General features: G+C 41.5%; 1 protein-coding gene across 6 annotated transcripts in view; it reads left to right on the top strand.

Annotated features, from left to right (window-relative positions):
* Window positions 1-21,013, top strand: part of LOC111265584 (uncharacterized) — a 51,322-nt gene that overhangs the window by 12,080 nt on the left and 18,229 nt on the right. For 5 of the 6 annotated variants that reach the window (XM_086970544.1, XM_086970543.1, XM_086970545.1 and 2 more), the window contains 2 exons: window positions 13,527-13,798; window positions 16,741-16,863. In XM_086970544.1, the coding sequence (XP_086826670.1) occupies window positions 13,700-13,798; window positions 16,741-16,863 (222 nt within the window). In that variant the 5' untranslated portion in view covers window positions 13,527-13,699. Of the gene's footprint in view, window positions 1-13,526; window positions 13,799-16,740; window positions 16,864-19,073; window positions 19,605-21,013 lie in introns of those variants that run through there. The other variant, XM_086970546.1, reaches the window with a different exon arrangement.

Below are 21,013 nucleotides of genomic sequence, written 5' to 3'. Positions count from 1 at the left end.
TGAACACGGCTGTGAAGAAGAACTGTAGGCATACGTCTTTTGATCACGTTTTTATGCTGCTTTCATAAAAAAAAACCCTTTATAAATTCCAAAGTCCTCTTTTGAAGAGACGCCTTACGCCGTCCTGTTGTCCTGACCCAATGCTAGGCGGGAATCCTGCAGCTGGTGTTTCGCTAAGAATATAGACATAGGCAGGAGTAAATGGAGGAAAGGCTTCTTCTTTTAATGGAAGTAAACAGAAATAGTGAGCAAACACAGACGAAAAGTCATTGGCATAAAAAGAAACTGTATTACAGTGCAGCAGAAAATGTTTCTCAAACAATACTATAGAGAGAGAGAGAACGAACATATGGTGACCGATATCGATACTGCTGACATCATATGGCCAGAGGACAGTTTCGGGTCCAGATACATTACAGATACATAATATACTCGATGATAGGAACACATTCTGCATGGAATTCTGTAAAGAACCTGAGCCTTGATTATCATCACAATGTGGCCTGTGACGGCGAACATTCAGTGCATTGCATTGACGTACATAGAACCTCTGCTTGCGGAAGCGTATCGCAATATCTAAACGTGACAAAGTTGATTGTGGTACGCCGAAAAAACAGAGCTGGTGTTGGACAGATATTGTTGACTTTCAAAGAAATGACGCATTGAGATTCGAGCAATGAGAAGAGGCGCCTTTTGTTCACATAACAACTTGTTGTTATGGCAATACATTATATACCGGCAGATGTCCGGTGTACTTAGGTTTCGGGTATTGCGAGGACTAGGAGCTTTTGACTTTCAGTCATACTAGAACTATAGATATAGTTATAGCTCTGAAAGTAGAGCAGCGTTGATTCGAGGTCATTAGTTAGTGGCCGTGTGTAGTCACTTAACTATAGCTATACATAGATTATAACGTTATAAGACTCATGCTGTAGATGTTTATGGTGATTCTTCTCTATGATTTTCCGCCTATGACTCGCTTTATGTCTTCTAGTGCATTGACTTCTGTAGCTGCGCCTACCGTGAAATTGTTTGAGATCTGTAGCAGTATTATTGTACAGCAGAATGGCATTGACGGATGCGACAATAATAAAGCTTTAGGGTAAGAAGGTTACGGGACCATGCTGAAATCGCAAATTACTAATTTAATCATCGTTCGTTCGTTCGTTGGATCGCTTCTGTCCTGCTGAAATCCGAGTGAAAATAGGGTGCTAAGGACCGATCGACAAATCTATGACACAAAAGCAAAATTGGTGTTGTCCGGATACACCAGAACAGTGTTGTCTACCGTGCTGCCGAAGGCCTCTAGCCACCACCGCTTCATTTAGAAAGCCTATTAAGGCGAAAAAAAAGCCTCTCTTCTTCTTTTTCTAGAAAACTCAAAAAGGCGCGTTTAACCCGAGCTGTCGAAACGGTGAAGAGAACGCTTTCGTGACGACATTATATTTTTCGTGTGTACGCCTATCATAAATTACCATTCTCTCTCCATTTTTTCTTTTCACATCTTGCGTAGATAACAAACCCTGTCGTCGCTCTAACCGAGTGATTTACTGAAAAATCCGATATTGGATGCCCAACTAAGTATAAGGCTCGTGCATACAATCGTGTCATGCCAGCGCGTTTAGTCAACACATTCTGCGACTTAGTAGAACAAGCGGAAAGCAATCCTTTCTTCTAATCTATGGATATACAATAAACACTCTTCTTTTTTTAGTTATTATATGTGCTGAAGTGTCTTTGACGGACGGCGTGTTGACATAGATATTATATGTAATCACTATAAAAATCACACAGAACGTGGAGACTACAGTACAATAAAAAGCCTTTAAGATATGAAATATAAATTTGCTGTTCAGACAACTTGGGCATGCACAGGTGTATGCTGGCGCATACGTAGTATTCTTTCATAGTTAAAATCGAACGGCGTTGATGGCTTTAAAGAGAAGCTATTCAAGTGAGCTTGGAATAACTTCATTAGTCAACTTGTTCCACGGACTCCGCCCACGAACTTCAGATGAGGAACGTTTAAGGATAAAGGGATTAAAAGCTACCTTTCGATGATACATAATTGCTGCCTATCGAGCGGCTATCGTAAAACTGGGCCATTGCTGTGTAGGTGCTTTTTCTGCCCATTTTTTACCTATATGTTAGCATGTTTAACATGGCCAAATGTGTAGCATAGAATGACACGTTACGCACGAAGTTCATGTGTGACCACCTATGTATTTAGCCGAGATTGAAGATTATTTGAAGCTAAATTACAGCACAAGGAATTGACAAAATCCCAACCTGCGATATCGTGGTATTTTTGTCTATTTTTTTGGTATGTTTGACGTCCGGATAGACTCTGCGAAATTTTTCTAATTTCCAGAAACTCAAATTGTACGCTAGATGAGTCTTAATAGACAGCGTCATCTACAGTTTATTTAAAAACCGTATGCAACATTAATTTGAAAGGGTCGTGTTCTACTCTAGTGATGAATCCGTCATGTGAAAGCGATTACGTAGTTAGCGCTTCATGCACGTTCCCTACAGGGCCGCCTTTATGGTCCAATGCAAAAACACTCACGCTGAAAATTACTCATACGCGTAGCAGAAATTTTCAGGAATCAACGGCAGATCACAACAAGCTGCCTCGGTGTATACAATAGTGGTGATGTGTCCCGTATGCCACCTTTTTTTTTTTGTTTTGACACAGCTTTTATGTGAAACAAGAAAACGTAAACAGTGGCACTGCTGTCTATTTTCATTACGGAAAAAAATAGAACAGAATAGCTCTAAAACAATGACGAAAGCAGCAGCAGCAAATAGCTGGATCGCGTTTGTACTTGTTAACATTTATAGGATTCATTTGTCACGTAAAAACGAACGCATCGGTGAATGACAGGTGGGCAATGTTCAGATCGTGTCAACGTTCTCGGTCAAAGTTGCATTGGCGAATTGGTTCTAAATCGTAAATGGATGGTCTTCTTTCTATTGACTTCGAGGACGTGCAGAGGTTATTGTTAAAAGTCGGTGGCTCTATCTGAAAAAAGTAATCTATTTTTGTAAGTAACTTTTTTGTCCGAATAATGTTGCTGTTGTACGATGTACATATCGATGACTGGATGAATTGCGTATTATATACGGTGACTCTAGGGGTTCATTTCACGACGCTGTGCCATATTTGCTAAACAGCATTGGTTTTCTTTTCTAGCGGGACACCCGATCGATTGTCTAGCCAAAATTCGTAACCCGCTGTTGATTAACTAGCGGTGCTTCGAAAAATAACTGGTACGATGCCGACGTCGGACAGATAACCGCCGGATGAGACGTCGCGGTCTCTCAAACGCTACGAAAACTCCGTAATCAGCCGTTAATGCTACATATTGCTATTCGAACGGATATACACCAATTAACCTGTGTATATCTTTTCGCAGCATGACTATATGTATGTAGAAATATGTGTACAGCGTTTAGGATAAATCGAAGAATTTAATTGTTACACCTAGAGAATTTGGTTTTTTCCGATGCGTTTTTTTCCGAGCCGATACGTTTCGAAGAGAATTTCGAAATTTTCACACGAAACCGCCGCACACATTTAGTTGTAGTTTGCTTTTTCTGTATACTTCTACCTACATCGGCAGAGAATAGACTGTCTGTTGGACGAGACGGAAAATCGATTTTGAGTATATTAAATGTTTTCTTCTTAAAAATTCCATGCTCGTAATTTCAGCTCGACTTCGTACGACTTGCCGTCATAATAGAGCAACCTATAATACGCTCAATTGTATTAAAACCATATTCACAAATGAGCACACAGATCACCTATTGCAGGCGATAATAAGGATCTGGATAAAAAAAAAAACGGTCATCTGACACAATCGTACGGCAATTACGGTAAGTGTGCGAACTGGACGACACGCTTGAATTGCTAGCGTCAGTTTTACGCTTACGGCGATATACCTGTTTTGTCGCAGTGCTCACAAGAGCTATACGCATCAGAAGTAGCGCTAGCCCACATTCAGATGTCCCTTTTTTTTTAGCTGAACGTTTCGAAAACACATTTCAATGCAACCTTCCACAAGACATTACCAAGCGGAAAGAATAGCATTCATGTTCTATAATTATATATGTTTCCGCGGCCTTTGCTTTCACGTATATCCATTGATAGAAGGCTGTCCTTCAGCCTCGAGTAGGAATACGACATGGTTGTTGAACTGGCGGAGCAGACTGTTGTTGCGAAATACACCATTTCAGGAGCCTGCAGAGTGTAGGGGATCTTTTTAGGCAGCTGAATTGCCCTACAAGCATCTGTTTGCTGTTATTTGCACCTAAATATCTAAACGAAGCACCCTCGGAGCGGATTCGTTTTCGAGGCTGAATAGTGTTCTCTGCAATCGGTAAAACTGTGTTATGCGGATAGTGCGAATGCAGTACGACGGAGATAAATAACGAGCTCCAAATACAAGCTTACGGCAGCAAAAGGATAGCTTGAACTCAGAAGAAATAGTGACAGCGTGTAGAACTCTAGATATGGAAGGTTTTTCAATTTAAAAGTAAGTTCGGGTGGCATTATCTTACCAAAAAATCAATTTTACCAAATGTGTGCTCCCTTGAAGAATTTCAACGGGGACCGATACCCTGATAGGCACTGTTCCAGCTATTAGCAGTGCGTCTGCTCACTGAATGGTATACACTGCCAGTGAAGTTAGTGGGCTGCCTGTTATATGGATAGCGTGATAGTAATCATCTTGGCATGTATATAGAGTCACTAGCGCATTTGAAGGGAAGCACTGCACTTCAGGCCGATCGTTGTGGTTACCGTGTAGCGCGTATCTCCTGCCGGCTGCAGTCATATTAGTTAACAGAGTTATATATCATAGCTTTCATAAAGAAACCAACTTGTTTGTTCTTACGAGGTATGGCTTAATACATTGGTACAACGTTGTTGTAGTCAAAGCCTTTAATAAAACAGACTGTGTTGAAAAATAGATACACTTATAAAATACCTGTTAGATACTTGTGAAGGTCGCTGAAACCTAGCAAGATTTGTATGGCCAACATGTCAGTTTGCAATGGGATTGCCAATAGACCTTTTGTGAAGTGAGATTATCTTTAGACGCGAATTACTAGTGCAAAATATATCACACGGACATCGGGATTGCACGTGACTCAAGCTTGCAGACGTCGATTGCCCTACGCTAAGTTCTAAACTAACAGATGCACCATTTAGATACTTGAAATTGAACTTGAAGTCGGTACACGGCCTGCATTGTCCTGAAAAGTAACGTTTAGCCTTTTCTCCATAAATAGGTGAAAACTTGAATAGTTACAGTGGTGCATATTATAGTAATCTGCGAATAGGAATCAGGTTTAGTTACGTTGGACGAGGACCACTAGCGGAAAACAACTTCTGATTAGTTAAATAGTTAGTTGCGTTCCAGAGTTTTGACCGAATCTTGTCTCCTATGATTAGGTTTACTTCTGCTGAGATTCAAGCAATAGTATAAAAAAAAAAAGTTCACATGTGTTACTTCAAATTAAATGACTTTTCTCCTTTCGCCCCTAGCAACGCGTCGGCATTTGTTGGTATTGAACGTTAAAGGGCCTTGTCGTTTTTATTTGCCGAAAAAAAGTTCTGACCTATTTTAAGGTGTATCTAAAAGAATGCAGAAAAAATTTCTGCTAGCAGAACTTTACGGTGATTTACGGGAGTAAATTGTCGCATTTTTGAGTTAACTAACTGTAGCCATGCGCCAGGCGCAGCATTACCCTATTCGAATGATCCGTAGTCACCAAAACGGGGCATCTGACAAAAAACCTTTGATTCTAATTCTGGAAAAAAACAAATTGTAAGAAAACGCGTTTTGATACAACACATTTATCTCATATATAATTTTTTCATACAGTTACCTATCAAGTCGACCGCGGTGAGCTAACAGATTTGTGATAGTGGCGTAGACTGCCGTTATATTTTTGTTTTTTGTAAAAAAAAATCTACCGGTATTCGACTTCGTTTGTCGAACATGGGTTGAACCATTTTCGCCGATCTAATATTTATGAATATGAGGCTATCCAACTTTTACGACATGTATCCTGTGTGGGACCATTTTTTTTTTCAAAATCGCGACCGTCCAGGTAGTCATCTAAAAGATAGCCGCGCCGCTCCTCTCGAATGCAAATGCCTGTTATACCTATTACAGGATTACGTCGAAGCATCAATTCCTTATCTTCTTGATCTTGAACGTCAGATGATAGGCTAGCGTCTATTTTCACACACTCATACTTACGCGAACTTATGAAGGGTGGAAAACCGTGTGATTGGCAAATAGCTGATTATCTAGAAATCGTAGCATATATTTTCCAGTCGGAGAACCACCGGTGCCACCGCGGATACATCTGTCTTGTGCATCGCGCTTGTTGTTTGTGCATAACATTGTGACCCGATACGAGTTCCGAGTAAGTTTAATTTACTTAAGAAAACATGCCTCAAAATGAAAACTCGCATGAAATTGACTTTAATCGTGCCAAATGTCTAGTGAAAAAAACATTAATCATTCCTTCAAAAAGTTGTCAATGCTTTTTCGAGTTGCGTCCCCCGTGCTGCCTCCCGATACCGGGAGAGAAAAAGGATCTGTAGCAGCCCGTTCGACAGAGACTTTCGGCCTTTCAGGATACTTTAAAGCTATCCTGCTCATCTCACCTATCCTATTCGCGACGATTTAGTGACATCGGCATATATTATGCGATCCGGAAGATCAGCCATTATCCAATGTTTTCACGGACAGCATCGAAGTTGTCAACTTAATTGATATTTCTAAATCGATAGTCCTGAGGACCTTTGATACGCTCCTTACGTTATAAAAGTCAGACAAACGCTCGTTAGGGCTGTTTGAGCCAAGATGCTTGCTGTTCTATTTTCAGACTTCTACAACTTCAAGTTCTCTCTAACGAAAATATGTTTAGGACTTATGCAAAAGTGAATTTGACGAGGAAGCGTTAATTCGTCTTGTTCTTCATATTCCAATTTAGTCTAGAACTGGACCTCAGATATACATAGTCTTGTTTTAAAAAATATAGAAGTCACGTTGAAGAAGTACACCTATCAGGAATATCGATGTTGATATATGCAAAAAATATCATTTAAAAATAGACGATTTACTTTATATGCAGCCTATATGAAAGCGACATTAAGACCGTCTGAGACTATGAGCTCCACGAATGATCGCACGTAATCCAGACACCTTCCAACTGATCGCGTCTGCTGGGGAACACGCATTTGTCCATTCAGTAACAATAAACGGATAGTTTTGGTTCTGTGACGACCCTGATTCACCTTTTCAGAGCGCCTGTCTACGATGGTCTATTGCGCTTACTCCGCTTAACTATGATCACTTGCTTTTCAGGCGTTTGGGTAAGTCTGTTAATAATTGTTTGAAGTTCATATTAAATGAAGTAGCCAAAATTGTAAGTGACATAGACTTCGTCATTTCGATGAGGCTCATATAACCAAACAGCAATAATTTTAGTGGTGAGTTCTGGATCACTAATTGCTATGAACAAACCACCAAAAACTTCCCTTAACTTAAGGGACATTTAGAAGAAAGTGAATTACTTGAACAGAAAATACACGGTGATTTACGATGCGTCGATCGCACGATGTTAAAGGCGCCTATGATGCGACCGTTTGGGCTGCACTTGTGAAACAGCAAATATAGGAAAAAAGGATAAAATCGTTTCTACAACGACGTGTCACAATGTTGGTCTCGACTAATTTCAGTTGATATATCTGAACGTTCTTCAGACTGGCCGTTCTCATGCACAAGTATTCACCGATAACAGTGTTGGCGTTTCAAGTACGTAGCAGAAGTTGGCCGAAGAAAGGTCACCCAACATTCGGAGAGTTGAATATCGTTTAAAACAACAGTTTACCTGACAACGTAGAAGGTTGAATACAACCTATTAAGGGCCTGTGAAGCAAATCTCGTTCAGATTTATGCAAAGTATGAATTAGGCTTTTGTGGGCCGCAGGTTCGAACTGAATTTTTTTCTTTCGCCTAACAATGATATAATCCGATTTCAGGCGACCTTCTTAATCATATAAAAAAAGATCTTTACACTTTGGATGTCTTCCATGATACTAACGCCATTTACAGAAGTCCGGCAAAATTAAGGCCGAACACCTCAACGAATTCAGAAAAACGGTATAAGAATATATTTAGAGAATTTCCAGTTGTCGCGCAGATTTAGGAAAATAAATACCCTTGGGTTCGTCGCATTTGCTTTGAGTCCTCGACAGCTTCTATATAGGCTCACAAAGAAATTTTCCGAGGATCAAGCCTATTGATATACAAACATAACAAGGTAATATATTGAGTTTTTTCGTTGTTTTGTAGTTGGCTATGTCAGAGACCAATAATGTTTTATGCTACAAAAGACAAACAAACAGCCAACGTTGCTTTCGAATGACACTTGTTGAAGGGTCCAAATCTCCCAATATTGTAACTTATTATTCCTACACGCCCTGATATTAAAAAACATCAATTGTTATGTTTATTTTGACTGTTTGGTTGATACTAAACTAATACGCGTTTATCCGTGTACGTAACAACTTTTAGATTCCAGCTGATCTTGACAAGCACAGTTGTCTTTCAGTGCTATTTTCTGAACGTAAACATTCTTCCTAAACAGAAGTATTCATATTTCCTATAAATAATTCATGACTCAGATAGAACTTTGGCATAATTTACGTTCAAATTAAACATACATGTAGCTAACAATTTTCTTCAATCCTAGGGGCCATCCAAGCGTACTGTTTGGTGTCGTAGGTTCAATGCACGTTCTTCGTATACGTACCGAACAATCGATGCTAGTATATATATCGTGTTCGCACCACGTTAATCAAAGGAGTTCATTGAATAAGAATAGTACATAGGCAAATTTGAAGCAGCTCCATTAACTCACACATCGTGGTCCTGTGTCTCCTGGTCGAAGGAGGGCATTAACGCACGGTACCATACTTGCCTTTGCTCGCGTTCTACCTCATTGACAAGAATTTAGTCTGATTTACTTTTTGTATCAGGTACTAAGCCCTTCTAGCCTTTGGCACATTATTGGATGTAATTGTCATTAATAGACTACTCGTTCGAAGCCGGACTACTGACGACCTGTGCTCTTTCACATATAGTTTAAGTAAGGCCCGGTCTCCGGCATCTAAGCACTGTCCTTTTTCCTGATATCCCACCGTGTCTTCTTTGCGATATTCTCGCGTGAGCTAACATTTTTTTTGTTGCTTGTATTCCTATGATGTTGACATGCTGGTTCTCTGTGCTGTAGCTTAAACCTGTACCATAAAAAATGTACTGTGATTTGTGTTTTTCGCTAGCGGCCGAATACTTTATGGCAAAAAGGCAGTAAGTAAAAGGACAAAAATGGCCTTCATAAATCTAAAGCCTTCACGCGTATGGTAGGACAGAGCTAGATAGTCACTACCGTGCCTAGAGCATATACTTGTTGATAATGTAACTATGCTCGCTCTCAATGTTAGGAGCAACAATAGGGGAGTCAAACCAGCCCAGCGCACAACAAGCCGATTTCGATCTGTCTTACCAACTGAGCTGGAGAAATGCGCCTGATCTTACCTTTCATACAAAGCCCGAGTCTTCTTACCTCGTAGAAAATTTTGTCTTCGTTTTCCCCTGGTCTTTCCTTAGTGTATTATTCACGAACATTAAGCATCGCTAATGGTTATGGCCTCACTCGTGTGGCCAATTTACTACGTTCGTCCTGGATGAGCCGTCCATTGGATATGTTTTGCGGGAATAAAATTACTCTTAGCCAGCGCCTGAGGCTTCCTGGTTGGCCAGCGTTAAACTAGCTAAGCAACAGAACAGCCAGGTATGTAAACGTTATAGCAACCTATTGGCTTTTTACTATAGTCTATTCGATATCTGCTATCTCGGTGGGTTCCGAGTGAACTCCCCTGTCGTTAATTGTTTACACGAATTGACCCAAACACATATGGGCTATTATATTAGAAATCATTTAGACTTATTTCATCCCACTAGGCGATGAGAAATTGCCACTGGACACACGACACGCAAACAGGTTTTTGCGTTATAGCTCTTGAGCTTCTCTACGCTCGACCTTGTATTTTTTTTTCTTTTTTCATTTTTAATTTAGACAGAATAGAAACATACGGTGGATATGGTTCCCAAAAGAAAGCCTTCAGGAAAACAGTATTAGCGACTCAGACGTAGTGTTAATGCCAATTTCAGTAATCATTTCTCAGCGACAGAAAATTTTGACCATTTGTGGCCTTGCCATTAGCTGCTGACGCCCTGACTGCTTATATCTATGTATAATAGGTTGGAGTAGTAGAATGCATAAGACACGTCAGGCCTCAGGCAGCGTTGCAGGGCTCTAGAGACATTGTCAAATCGTATTCTTCATACAGCATGAAATTCAAGTCTTCTTAGATAATTAGTCATTGGCTAGACTCTGCAGACAGCCTTGCGTATCAAGGAAGCGCGTTAACGTCCGTTTCAGCACAGCGGGTGCTGTATCAGACACTGAACATTGAACCCGAAGGACACCAGTTTGCTCGAAACGTTGGGTCTAACTTGTGACGATTATGACAATGGTGGTCGCGTTTACTAAGATAAGCCGAATGGGAGACATTGGCAGGTATCACGGTTCCAAGAACCAAGTTAACTTGCGAGTACCCTTTTCATTTGGCTTTTTCACGGCGATTTTGCGTATTATGAGCCGAGATACCTTATGGAAAGTGGCTTTTGCCCAATATATTATATAATGTTAATTTGGAGACTTTTCATTCTTAACTGATCCCTATACAGTCAATTTTCAGCTAGTTAACAGGTTATCCTTTTGCGGCAGTTCTTCACACGATTATCTAGCATCTTCTGGAAGAATTTGTCAGGCAAACGCGGGGACTCATGACTTGTTTGCCTTGCAACTTCATAATATAAGTGAAGCTGTCAGTTTCACTGTGACGATATGTTTTTTATTAGGTTTCCGAAGATGCCCCTAGCTAGAACATAAAAGAAAAGCCCTTTGCGTGTGCTTCCGTAAAGCTTGACCAAGGAGAAGCTAACGATACATAAGTAAAGTGTGTCTGCAAATGTCAAATAGATAGACACGCAAAGTTCCTACTGTGTACGCTGATAGACATTTAGCTCGTCTCTTCTATCACCTGCACTGCGTGTCTAGTTGTTTGTCTTACGGCCACAGTCGATACGAACTGCATAGAAGACCGATAAAATGGGCGGGTGGCAAACCAAGAAGTCTATGTTGCTAGCTGTCACATGGGAGCACATTGATTGGGGTGGACGTGGCCACAAGGCCCATTCGCTATAAGGCTCGCTTCTTAATGCTATTCTGTTATTTTGTCGCTGGTTACATAGATAAATACTTCCAGATGGCAATTTTCGTCACTTATCGCAGCATATACCTTTGTCGTATATTTGATAAGAGACTCTAGCTAGTGTACAGGAGTTAGCAGTAATAATAAGAATTAGCAGCCTTCAGCACGGGGTGCATGTTGTACCAGAGGCAACATTACGGAATTGAATTTAGAAATAATATACAACTAAAATTACCTGATTTAATTTTACTTAAAATACTTTTTTCAACATACTGTTTCTCAACTCAGATAATGATCCGACTACTTACCGCTCAAGCAGCTGATGGCACTGAAGAAATCATGCGCAAATAGCAAGAATTACCTTCATTGTGGTACTTACCAAATCGTTCCCCAGCAGCGCCTAATGCAATGATGTCGATGCCTTCAATTGCTTCGAGAACACAGTTCACTTTAGTTCATGACCGGTGACATTTAGATACGGCCCTGTCCTTTGCACCCACCGTGATCGCATACTAACCATATTTAAGAGAGGTGTAAAAACGATTTGGCAGCTATAATGTACCGAGTTGTTATCCAACAGATACTGCGTTATGGGAACACTCAGGTCGACAAGAAATCAAAATACGCCACACTGCTTTCCACCGCATGAGCGGAATTATTCAGCTCGGCTTCATGGAACTAGGAAAACCTGTTCACGTTTAAAATCAGACCTTCTAATCTCTGAGCAGGAGCTTCCTGTTCCGATCTATAAAGTCAAATTAGAAATCCTCAGGTAGCATCGTAAAATTATGGAACTGACATTCCATATAATAGTAGGTACATAACAGCACGAAGCAGAAGCATGTTCATTAGATAGGTGTATAAATGCCACTTATGTTAGCCTTGTTTCTGCACAAGGCATTTCTAAATAGGTACAATAAGTGACTGGCGTTGTTTTAATGCCACCGCTACGTCCTCGTGAACGTCGATGCTTCTTTCAAGCACATATGGCTTTACACTATGGAAATTACTTAGCAAGCAGGTTGGACTGGTCGGCTATTTATTCTCTTTTTCGCCTCATTGCCTTTTTGTATTCGCTAAACAAAGTGCTAGTCAGGTTTGCGGCACTGAGAATACGGTTCATTGCACACACCTATTTCATTATGGAGATCCGATGAAATCAGCCCAGAATTGAGTTCAGCTCTGTTGCCCAGATGTTGATAAAATTGTTTTACTTCATTACCAAATCTCAGCGGAGGCAACCGGTGCCGAAAATATCAGTATTTAACGCTATGAAAGTTTATCCGGACGCCTTGTCCAGCTAACCATACTGAGCAGATGTCTATTTTTAGATATGCACACAGACATTTTGCTTCTTGAAGACAGGTTATAAATTCGAGTCTAAATTACTTTTTAGGGAATATTGGCTGTTTATCTCGGTCTACCTAGACGACTTCATTCAGCTCAGTTCTAGAGCAAATAGTGTTTTTTACGTGGCTTCCGCTGTTCAGAATGTGCAGTCAGAAACATACGTGGTTTCAGTAGCTAATTTTTTCCTCGCCGAATGCGGCACCCCTCTTGTTATGTTTGTTCTCATCTGAGTTCAAGGATTTCCCGAGGACAGGTGAGGTAAGCTCAGAACGACGCGAGCGCATCATTTCTGCTCACTTTCAAATATTTTTCATGAGGACGTGCACTGAATTTTGTTCAGATCATCCATATCCGCACATATCACCCAACGAATGGTCAACACCGGTGTATTGTACCCGATTCGGAGTACAACTAGGGATCAACGAGGCTACAGGGCCATTCACTATTTTGATTTGGACACGACAGGCGGAACAATTCATTATCTACAAGAATTAAATAAATGAAGGCATAATAAAATACCCTACACCTCGATCATTAAATGTTGAGCCCTGACTACAGTGCGTAAGGTTAAAAACCCTCAGAAGCGATACCGCCGCAGATGGCGCATTGTTATACAGTTAGAGTTAACATTTTATGACATGTATTAAGCTTGTCGTATCGTACTGCACAGGCCAAGCTTTCACCGAGAGGACGAAGGGGGGAGGATCTACATGCCAACGATAATGTAAAAACACAGAACAAAAATTATTGCTAATCTAAGCATACGATAATACTTTCTGTTGCCTAATGGTAAGTACGTACATCATTTCAGGCTGCCGCGTCAAGGTTAGCTAGGCACGCTTGTTTGATGAAGGTCAACAGGTGTACGAGGACACGCCAATATAGCGGACGCGACAGAAAAACCGGTGAAGGGCCCCTTCGTTGAGAAAGCATCCATCGTTGGGGAGTTCCGGAAGCGATCCGGAGGAGAAGTGTTTGTCGGAGATGTCCGTGGCCGTTGCCACATCGGAAACCGTCGCACCGGCTGCAGCTACTCTTAGTAAGGTCCTCTGCTCTGGAGCCATGCGCAACGCGACAGCACAGGTATTATCTGAGTACCCTAACGATTATTGCTATACGTACGAATGTAAATACTAGAAAAACACATAATCATTACATTTATGATTAATACTCGATTTGATGTGTGGTGTGGGGTCACGATTAGCGACGGCTAGCTAATCTGCAGCTTCTGAAGCCAGCGGTCCGGCAAAACCGTGAACAAAGGCCATAGCAAAAAACAAGTCCGTACTTGCACAGACATCGTCCCGCATATGCTTCCGTGCACTGTCTCGTATGATAGCATCCAAAAGACCAAATGTTCTGTATCTCCTACTAATCCTTATATGCAGTCATACAGATCTCACGTTAGGTAACTACCGTCAACATATACGCGTCACATTGTGCAGAAAGACCTCGTCTGCTTGATCGCTCCCAACTGTAGTTGCAATTGTTTCTTACCACCACAAACTTTGGCTGTCTCATTTAGAAGCTAGCATTTGCAGAAGCGATTGGGCTGTTCCGGGTGTTTGTCTCGGATACAATAGGTCTAGAGGGACAGCCTAATCGAGCTTACACAAATCTGCGTATGTAGGAAAAAAATCGACCGAAGAAAGAAAAGGCAAACGATACAGCCAAGCTCTGGTTGTGTCTCGCGATTGGTTGTGGTCAACTGAATGGAGACTCCGATTTAGCCACATGCTCACAAGACGCCAGTGGGGATTAGAATACATGGCGCGATCCCTTCTGCATCTCCCTGGACTTCTGCGTTACTTTCGATGTTTCTCGAGCGTCAAGGCAAATGGCAGACGAAAAATCCTAACAGTCATTTCAATATCGTTTACACCAACCGCGTTTCGACAATTCACTGAATGACACAAAGCGATGACCCGCGATTGAGGAAGAAGGTCTGTACGATGTCGGTAAATTGCTTTTGTTTCTGGTTGGGCTTCGTGACTTTGTGACTTGCGAATTGATGCCAAGGGAATAATCGGTTGCCTACTTAGGCTGATAGTGATCGTTGTTAGCTAAGTCGGAATTCGTCAGTGCAGCCAGCACAGGCGATGTTTCCGGATAGGATCTGTCTTCTGAAGTGTTTTTTTTATAATGATTATGTAACGATTTTCATGTTTCAGAGTGTTGACGTTGCCACAGCCTCAACAACGTCGATGTTGTTTGGTAGCAGTGTTGAAACTATGAGCTTCAAGCTTTAGAGCTTGTTCGTATACTTGGAGAACCTGAGAGGAGTCATTAATTAGTGGGACATGAAAATAGTCCACCGAAGGAGACCGGTCAGCTATACTAATCCTCTGTCCACTGTCAGCCTTCGATGTCATTTGAAGTCCCTGATCGGTACAAGAACTGTCGTCTGTCGTCGCCGTCATCTCCCTAGATTCCCCTCTAAATCACGATACTGTGAGCAACGCACAAGCGTCATAACAATTATCCATTTTAGTGTTAACAATAATCGACTAATAAAGCTAATAATAATGAATAAATATCACAATCAGGCCTTCCCTTGAGAAAAATTGTAGTCTACGACGGTACCATGACCGGCGCTTTAGCACTTTTCTATTTACTTTTTTCTAAAAATGTTTTTTCTCTACGCCGCACGATCTGCGGGTCCATGCGAAATGGACAGAACAAATCAAGAATTTAAGGTATACAACATTGATTGATTAACATTTCTTTAGACACAAAGTAACCTTGGAAATATTCGATTGGATCGACGTTCAGCTATGTAATGTGTTACGGGTGGTAGAAAGAGGTGATAATACGATCGAAGCCCATATGCAACACAAGGAAAGTGGATTCTTGTATGAACGAATCTAACGTCAGTTACTAAACGAGCTCAAAAACACACTTCCATCTATAGACTGAGCTTCCTGCTATGTGTACATACACATGAAGGAGAAATTGCCAATAACAGATAGGGAGGTCCTCAGCGATAGTGAACGGTCACAACAACATCGATGCGCGCGCATACGAAGATCTCGAAATTTACCTCTCCATTCTCTGTTTCGGCTCCTTTCCTCGTGTCTCTCGCTGAGTTGATGACAGTAACGATGTTTGATCTATCTCGCCTCAGTATGTGTACTATTAGGGATAAGACGATTACTTTTCCGGGTGGGCGTTCTGGTGGGAGCTCGATTACGGTTACTTGTTTAAATCCAATCCAGACTCAACTCATCTGGGCGATAGCGCGATTTAGCTCTGTCTGTCCGTAAAATCAGAGGTCCCAAAGGGATAATTTCAAGGAAGTATTGGTATAATTGCTTTAATCTAACTTGGCAGGGCGCAGATTTGCACAGATTGCAAATAGCCTCGACGATTATTAACTCGTCTCAGCTGTATAAATAGGAATGCTTGTTTAGAAAGATGGACAGAAACTGCTTAGTGGTGATCGGTAGACATAATCGACATGGAGCTAGGAGGACACCCGCCAACGTCCAGTGCTCATTGAAGGCATAATCTCTCACTAATGAGAAGAGCTCGTATCAGAAGTTAATCTTCGGATGACGGTCTGGCATCTGGTGGTTGGTCAGAATGGCCAGACCGGCGGACGTATACGGCCTACGTCTTTAGCGTTTTATGTTTAACCCTATGCTCAACATGCTTCCCGGGATATGAAACGCATTAGGTGATTATTAAGATCTATATACACGCTCTATAGAATTGAGTATGCTGTGAGAAGTTGTTGATTGATTGTTCCGCATTTGTTTCCTACGGCGAACTGCTATCAGCAGCTTAACAATTGTACAGGAGAATAATGTTATAGGGATTAGCATTGTATTGCATGATAACACTATCATGGGCCTACGAGTTGTTTTTCAGTTCCTGCTTGTTGCTGTTGTTCCCGTCGTCGTCGTTGTCGTGTAGCGTTACGTAATTGCAAAGCTGAGATTTTTACTCCTCTTCTTATACTTACTCTTTACGATAGATGGCTTCAACTATTGCACGACGTCTTGGTCTTTTTGATTTATTTTCAGGTACTAGCAGCAGCTCATGCTCAGATTCAGGAAATGCACGCTAACAGTGGAAGTCGAGCAGTTGGTTACGTCATCGTTGTTCTGTTACTCTACGCACTCGCATTGGCAGTTGTCTTGATCAAGGTTAGCTATGAACGTAATAACGTATGACGTACTAAAAAAAAAAATGCACCAATCTCATACGTACGTATACCTACGAGCATATTGTCGTCAATTTCTTCTTTCAGAAGCCATCCGAAGATCGAATTAACTATTTGCGTATCTGGCAGATTGTTTGATTATGGTATCACAGCTTTTTGCAACAAAATCGGCAATTTCTCTAGTCACATAGTTACGATGCGCCATATCCCGTTATCAGAACATGTCTGGCTATTTAATGAACGGTAGCAATAACAATATCAGAATTAACAGTAGCAACTGTGAACAATAACACTGAGATGTATCAGGGTGTCTAGCTATTGCACAGTACATTGTAAGTGAATGGTTTTTCTATGGTCTCTAGTTCTTATCTCCTACGATACGCCGCGGACGCGATGAAGAAGCTACGAAAGCTAAGCGTAACGTCAGCCAGTTAGATGACCAGACTAGCGAGTCATTCCCGGATTATCCTATCCTGTCTGACAGTCATCCTCTAGCACAGAAAACGAATGAGCTTTCTGTCTCTCTCCCTCGCTCTCTCTAGATATATATATATACATACAGACACAAACTCTTTCGTTACAATGCTGGGTTGCTGCTTTGGTGACAGCTGTTACCACGACGACGATGTCCGTGACAATAACGATGGGTATCGCACGAAGCCCACCTCTAGCAATAACATCCGGTCCTTGACGTACGAGAAATCGTGGCATGTCTGACGTCGGCGGCTATTACCCTATAATATTACTACCAGTTTTACTGGCTCTAAGGCAGGGTAATGTAGCCGCAAATGAACAGTCAATGTAGTTTCTTTGTCTCATCTATAATAGATCTTTGTTTTTCCTGTCTCCTTTTCAGTAGAAACTCTACTCCAAACGTCGTTAGGGTTCCTTGCCATAACGTTCGGATTAAGTTGTCGTTTCCTTTCGCCTTGTTTCCTGGTGTTCTGGAAATAAGGAAGATGGAAAAGCCGGCTTACTCTGGCGTTGTGCTAGACGACCTACGACGTTAACTTACCTACGAGCGCAGGCCAAGTCATGATGTTAAGTACCGTCTGTCATTTTATGCCTGAGCAAAACGTTTTCAGGTACATGGGATACAATGATCGCAAATTAGTATGCGATGTTCGCAGATAACATGTTACTATGGTAATGGAAACAAATCAAAGGGGCAGCTAGTTTCGCGGCCGTAAACGTTATTAACTGCATTAAAATTTCTGTGCGGTCTAAAATAAACCCTAAATTAGCAAATTATCTAATCACCTTTAGTTTGAGTTAAATTAGGATCTCTTTATACGAAAACGTGCCGGACGTAGAAGACTGATAACACGACATACTGCGGTAGCATAATTACACCTTTACGTTTCGGGTGCGTAAGTTGCCCCCGCAGGAATGTAAGCTATTTGAATTGGACCGTTTATAATGGCCTGGATTAATTTGGCTACGAGCTGGGCAAATACATTACTCGAATTCACTGTGTGTGTCGTGAAATCTTACGCTTAAGCGATAAGTTTCTACGGTATGATTTTTCTATGGTAACACGTAGCTGCTTTAATTTTTCACGCCCAAATGCCACCGTTTATCGCTAAAAATAATTTAACAATATGAAGTTGGGTTTTTCGAAGAAATAAAATGAAACGTCTGTCTATCGAAACAAACAAACACGACGTATCACTGCTGAAGAAAATATTACTTGTCAACATATGTTGTGCCCGCCAGCAGTCTAGCATAAGACTTAATCAACTGCAATTTCCTTCCTGAAATTTTATCATTCCGAATATAAATAAAATAGATGGCTCAATATTTACGTACGTATTTAAGCGTACACTGTAGTGGGCCATGATTCGACCTAGCTCGAAGACCCAGTCCTTCTTTTTTCCTTTTCGCCGCCGCCACAGCCACCGGTCACATATCCTCATCAGGACTGTTTTTCTCCACCCCCGTCTTAACAGTTTCATCGTCCTTACGTAGAAACTTGCACCAACAGCAGCAGCAAGGAATTGCGACATGGAGATGGGTAAAAAGGCGGCAAACAGCCGTGAAAGGCAACCATAAAAGACGGTACGGTGATAAGTGTTGCTGCGCATTTGGCCGGACGCGTTGTATATCGGCCAATAAGCCCTGCGCGCATCTCTCAGAGACTGCCTTGCTGGTTACGTCGAGGAAACCTAGCTAGCTAGCCAACTAATACGCAGGCTTCTAGTTTTCCAGACAGTTATGGGTTGCCGGGGTGCACCAAGTAGCAGAGGAAACGAGGGAACGAAAGTATTTAAGGCATGAAAGGAAGGCATTTACGAGAAGAAAAAGGTTGCTGAGTTACTAAGTGATGGTGATACTGATGCTGCTATTGGCCTTAACGACGATGCCACGGACGACAACAACTGAGACTCGAACAATGCCTGAGTTGAAGTCATAGGCTAAACAAAAAAAAAGACTGCCCGAAGCTATTGCAGTATGAGCGGTTCTGTGTGTCCGTTGGCTATTCCTGCCTGTGTATCTAAGTATTTGCATGCGTGTGGATAGTATAACATCCGACTGTCACTAACAGGTCGAGTGTTGAGCATCGAGGCACGTCTCTGCCTGTTGTATACTTGGACAATGGAAAAATGCTGGGTCGGACATTGCTTTGGACCATCGTATGAATTTCCCTGTCTTGTTCCATCGTTTGTATTAGTTATACGCGTGTATATTACACATGCAGGGTGCGTTATTCACGCAGACGTACAGGTAAGACAGTCAAAGTTTTCGAAGCACAAAACGAATTTCGTTGTAAAATATCTAATTTTAAGGTAAACATATCCCCCGACTCACGGTCACTGTACCATATATTAATAACAATACTGTAATCAAGCGTACTTCAAAAACATAAGCAAGGCTGATGTGGCTTCAAATAGGGTCAATTTACAGGATGGTCCAATACGTTTAAATTTAAAAAGACTAGGGTAAATTTTGCAATGGTTTCTTGAAGCATTAAACGAATAATGTACAGTGGACTAACTCACTGATTAGGTATTGTCTAATTAAGCTATTAGCAAAAAGAGATTAAAAAGGTAAAAAATGGCAAAAATAATTGATTTATTTTCATGAGTTTAACTTCGATCGTAGGTATATATATATATATATATATATATACCTATTTCAAATTACCTTGCGAACACTACTGCGTGCGTTATGCAAAATAGGTCAAAAATAGCTGTTCTATCCTTTGATGGTGCAAGCAAGATCGCTATCTTCAAGGGTGTGTCCCAGTGATAGCGGAGTGGCTAACGTGTTTATCTGCTAAATTTAGGGCCGCGTAGTGTTTTGGCTTCCAATCCGGCTTTAGATACATGGTTCGGTTCTTGCTGGCAGATAGCCCAATGAAGTAATGCCTTACGGCTTAAGTCCCGAACGTAAAACACGAAAAACATATCTCTGAGGGCGTGGCTGATCGTGGAAGTGAGCATGCGGATCTGCAGGGATAGTGCCGGTAATGCAGCTGGTTGGCTAAAATATTGATCACATGGCTGTGTGTCTTTGCCATTTGGCGCGACTGCCACTGGGAGCTGCTCATATAGTATTTCAGACGTGTAGGATATGTAATGAGATGGCAGGCACACTCATCAGCTTCGATCGGACACGAGCTTAAAGCCTGCTCAGTGCTTTAGCCCGCTGATCGGGATAACGCAATTAGAAGACTCGTCGGCTGCTTTCTACTGCGTTTTCTCTGTATTCCTCTAAACGCACACCTACTATGATCAACGTATGAGGCCAGCGTCAACAGACTCCACCCGTCCGCGAGTATGTACGTTGAAACTACTGCTAACGACGGACACTGGCTACCCGACGGACGAAAGGAGAAATTTTCTCAACCATTAATGGAGGTTTTGATCCCTTCTTATTATTTTTACTTTTGCCTCATTCTGCCCGTGCATCTTCAATAGTCCCCAGCTGTTGCTTATGTTCCTACCCAACTGGTCTTCTCTCCTGTTCTCGTCGTTCCTCAATTTAATTTTTGCTCCTATCGTTTGCTTTTTTTCTGCTTTTGGTTTTTTGTATTACTAAAGTGAGTGGGATGTACTGGCGGACTTTTCGGTTGCTACCTGGGTGGCTTAATCTCCTCTCTGGCTTTGACAGTCACCTGGGCTTTTGCTTTA

This window comes from Varroa jacobsoni, unplaced genomic scaffold (assembly GCF_002532875.2).
Source record: "Varroa jacobsoni isolate VJ856 unplaced genomic scaffold, vjacob_1.0 scaffold_989, whole genome shotgun sequence".
In the NCBI taxonomy this organism is placed as follows: domain Eukaryota; kingdom Metazoa; phylum Arthropoda; class Arachnida; order Mesostigmata; family Varroidae; genus Varroa; species Varroa jacobsoni.
The sequence above is the reverse complement of the archived record's forward strand: the minus strand, read 5'-3'. Positions and strand labels throughout refer to the sequence as shown.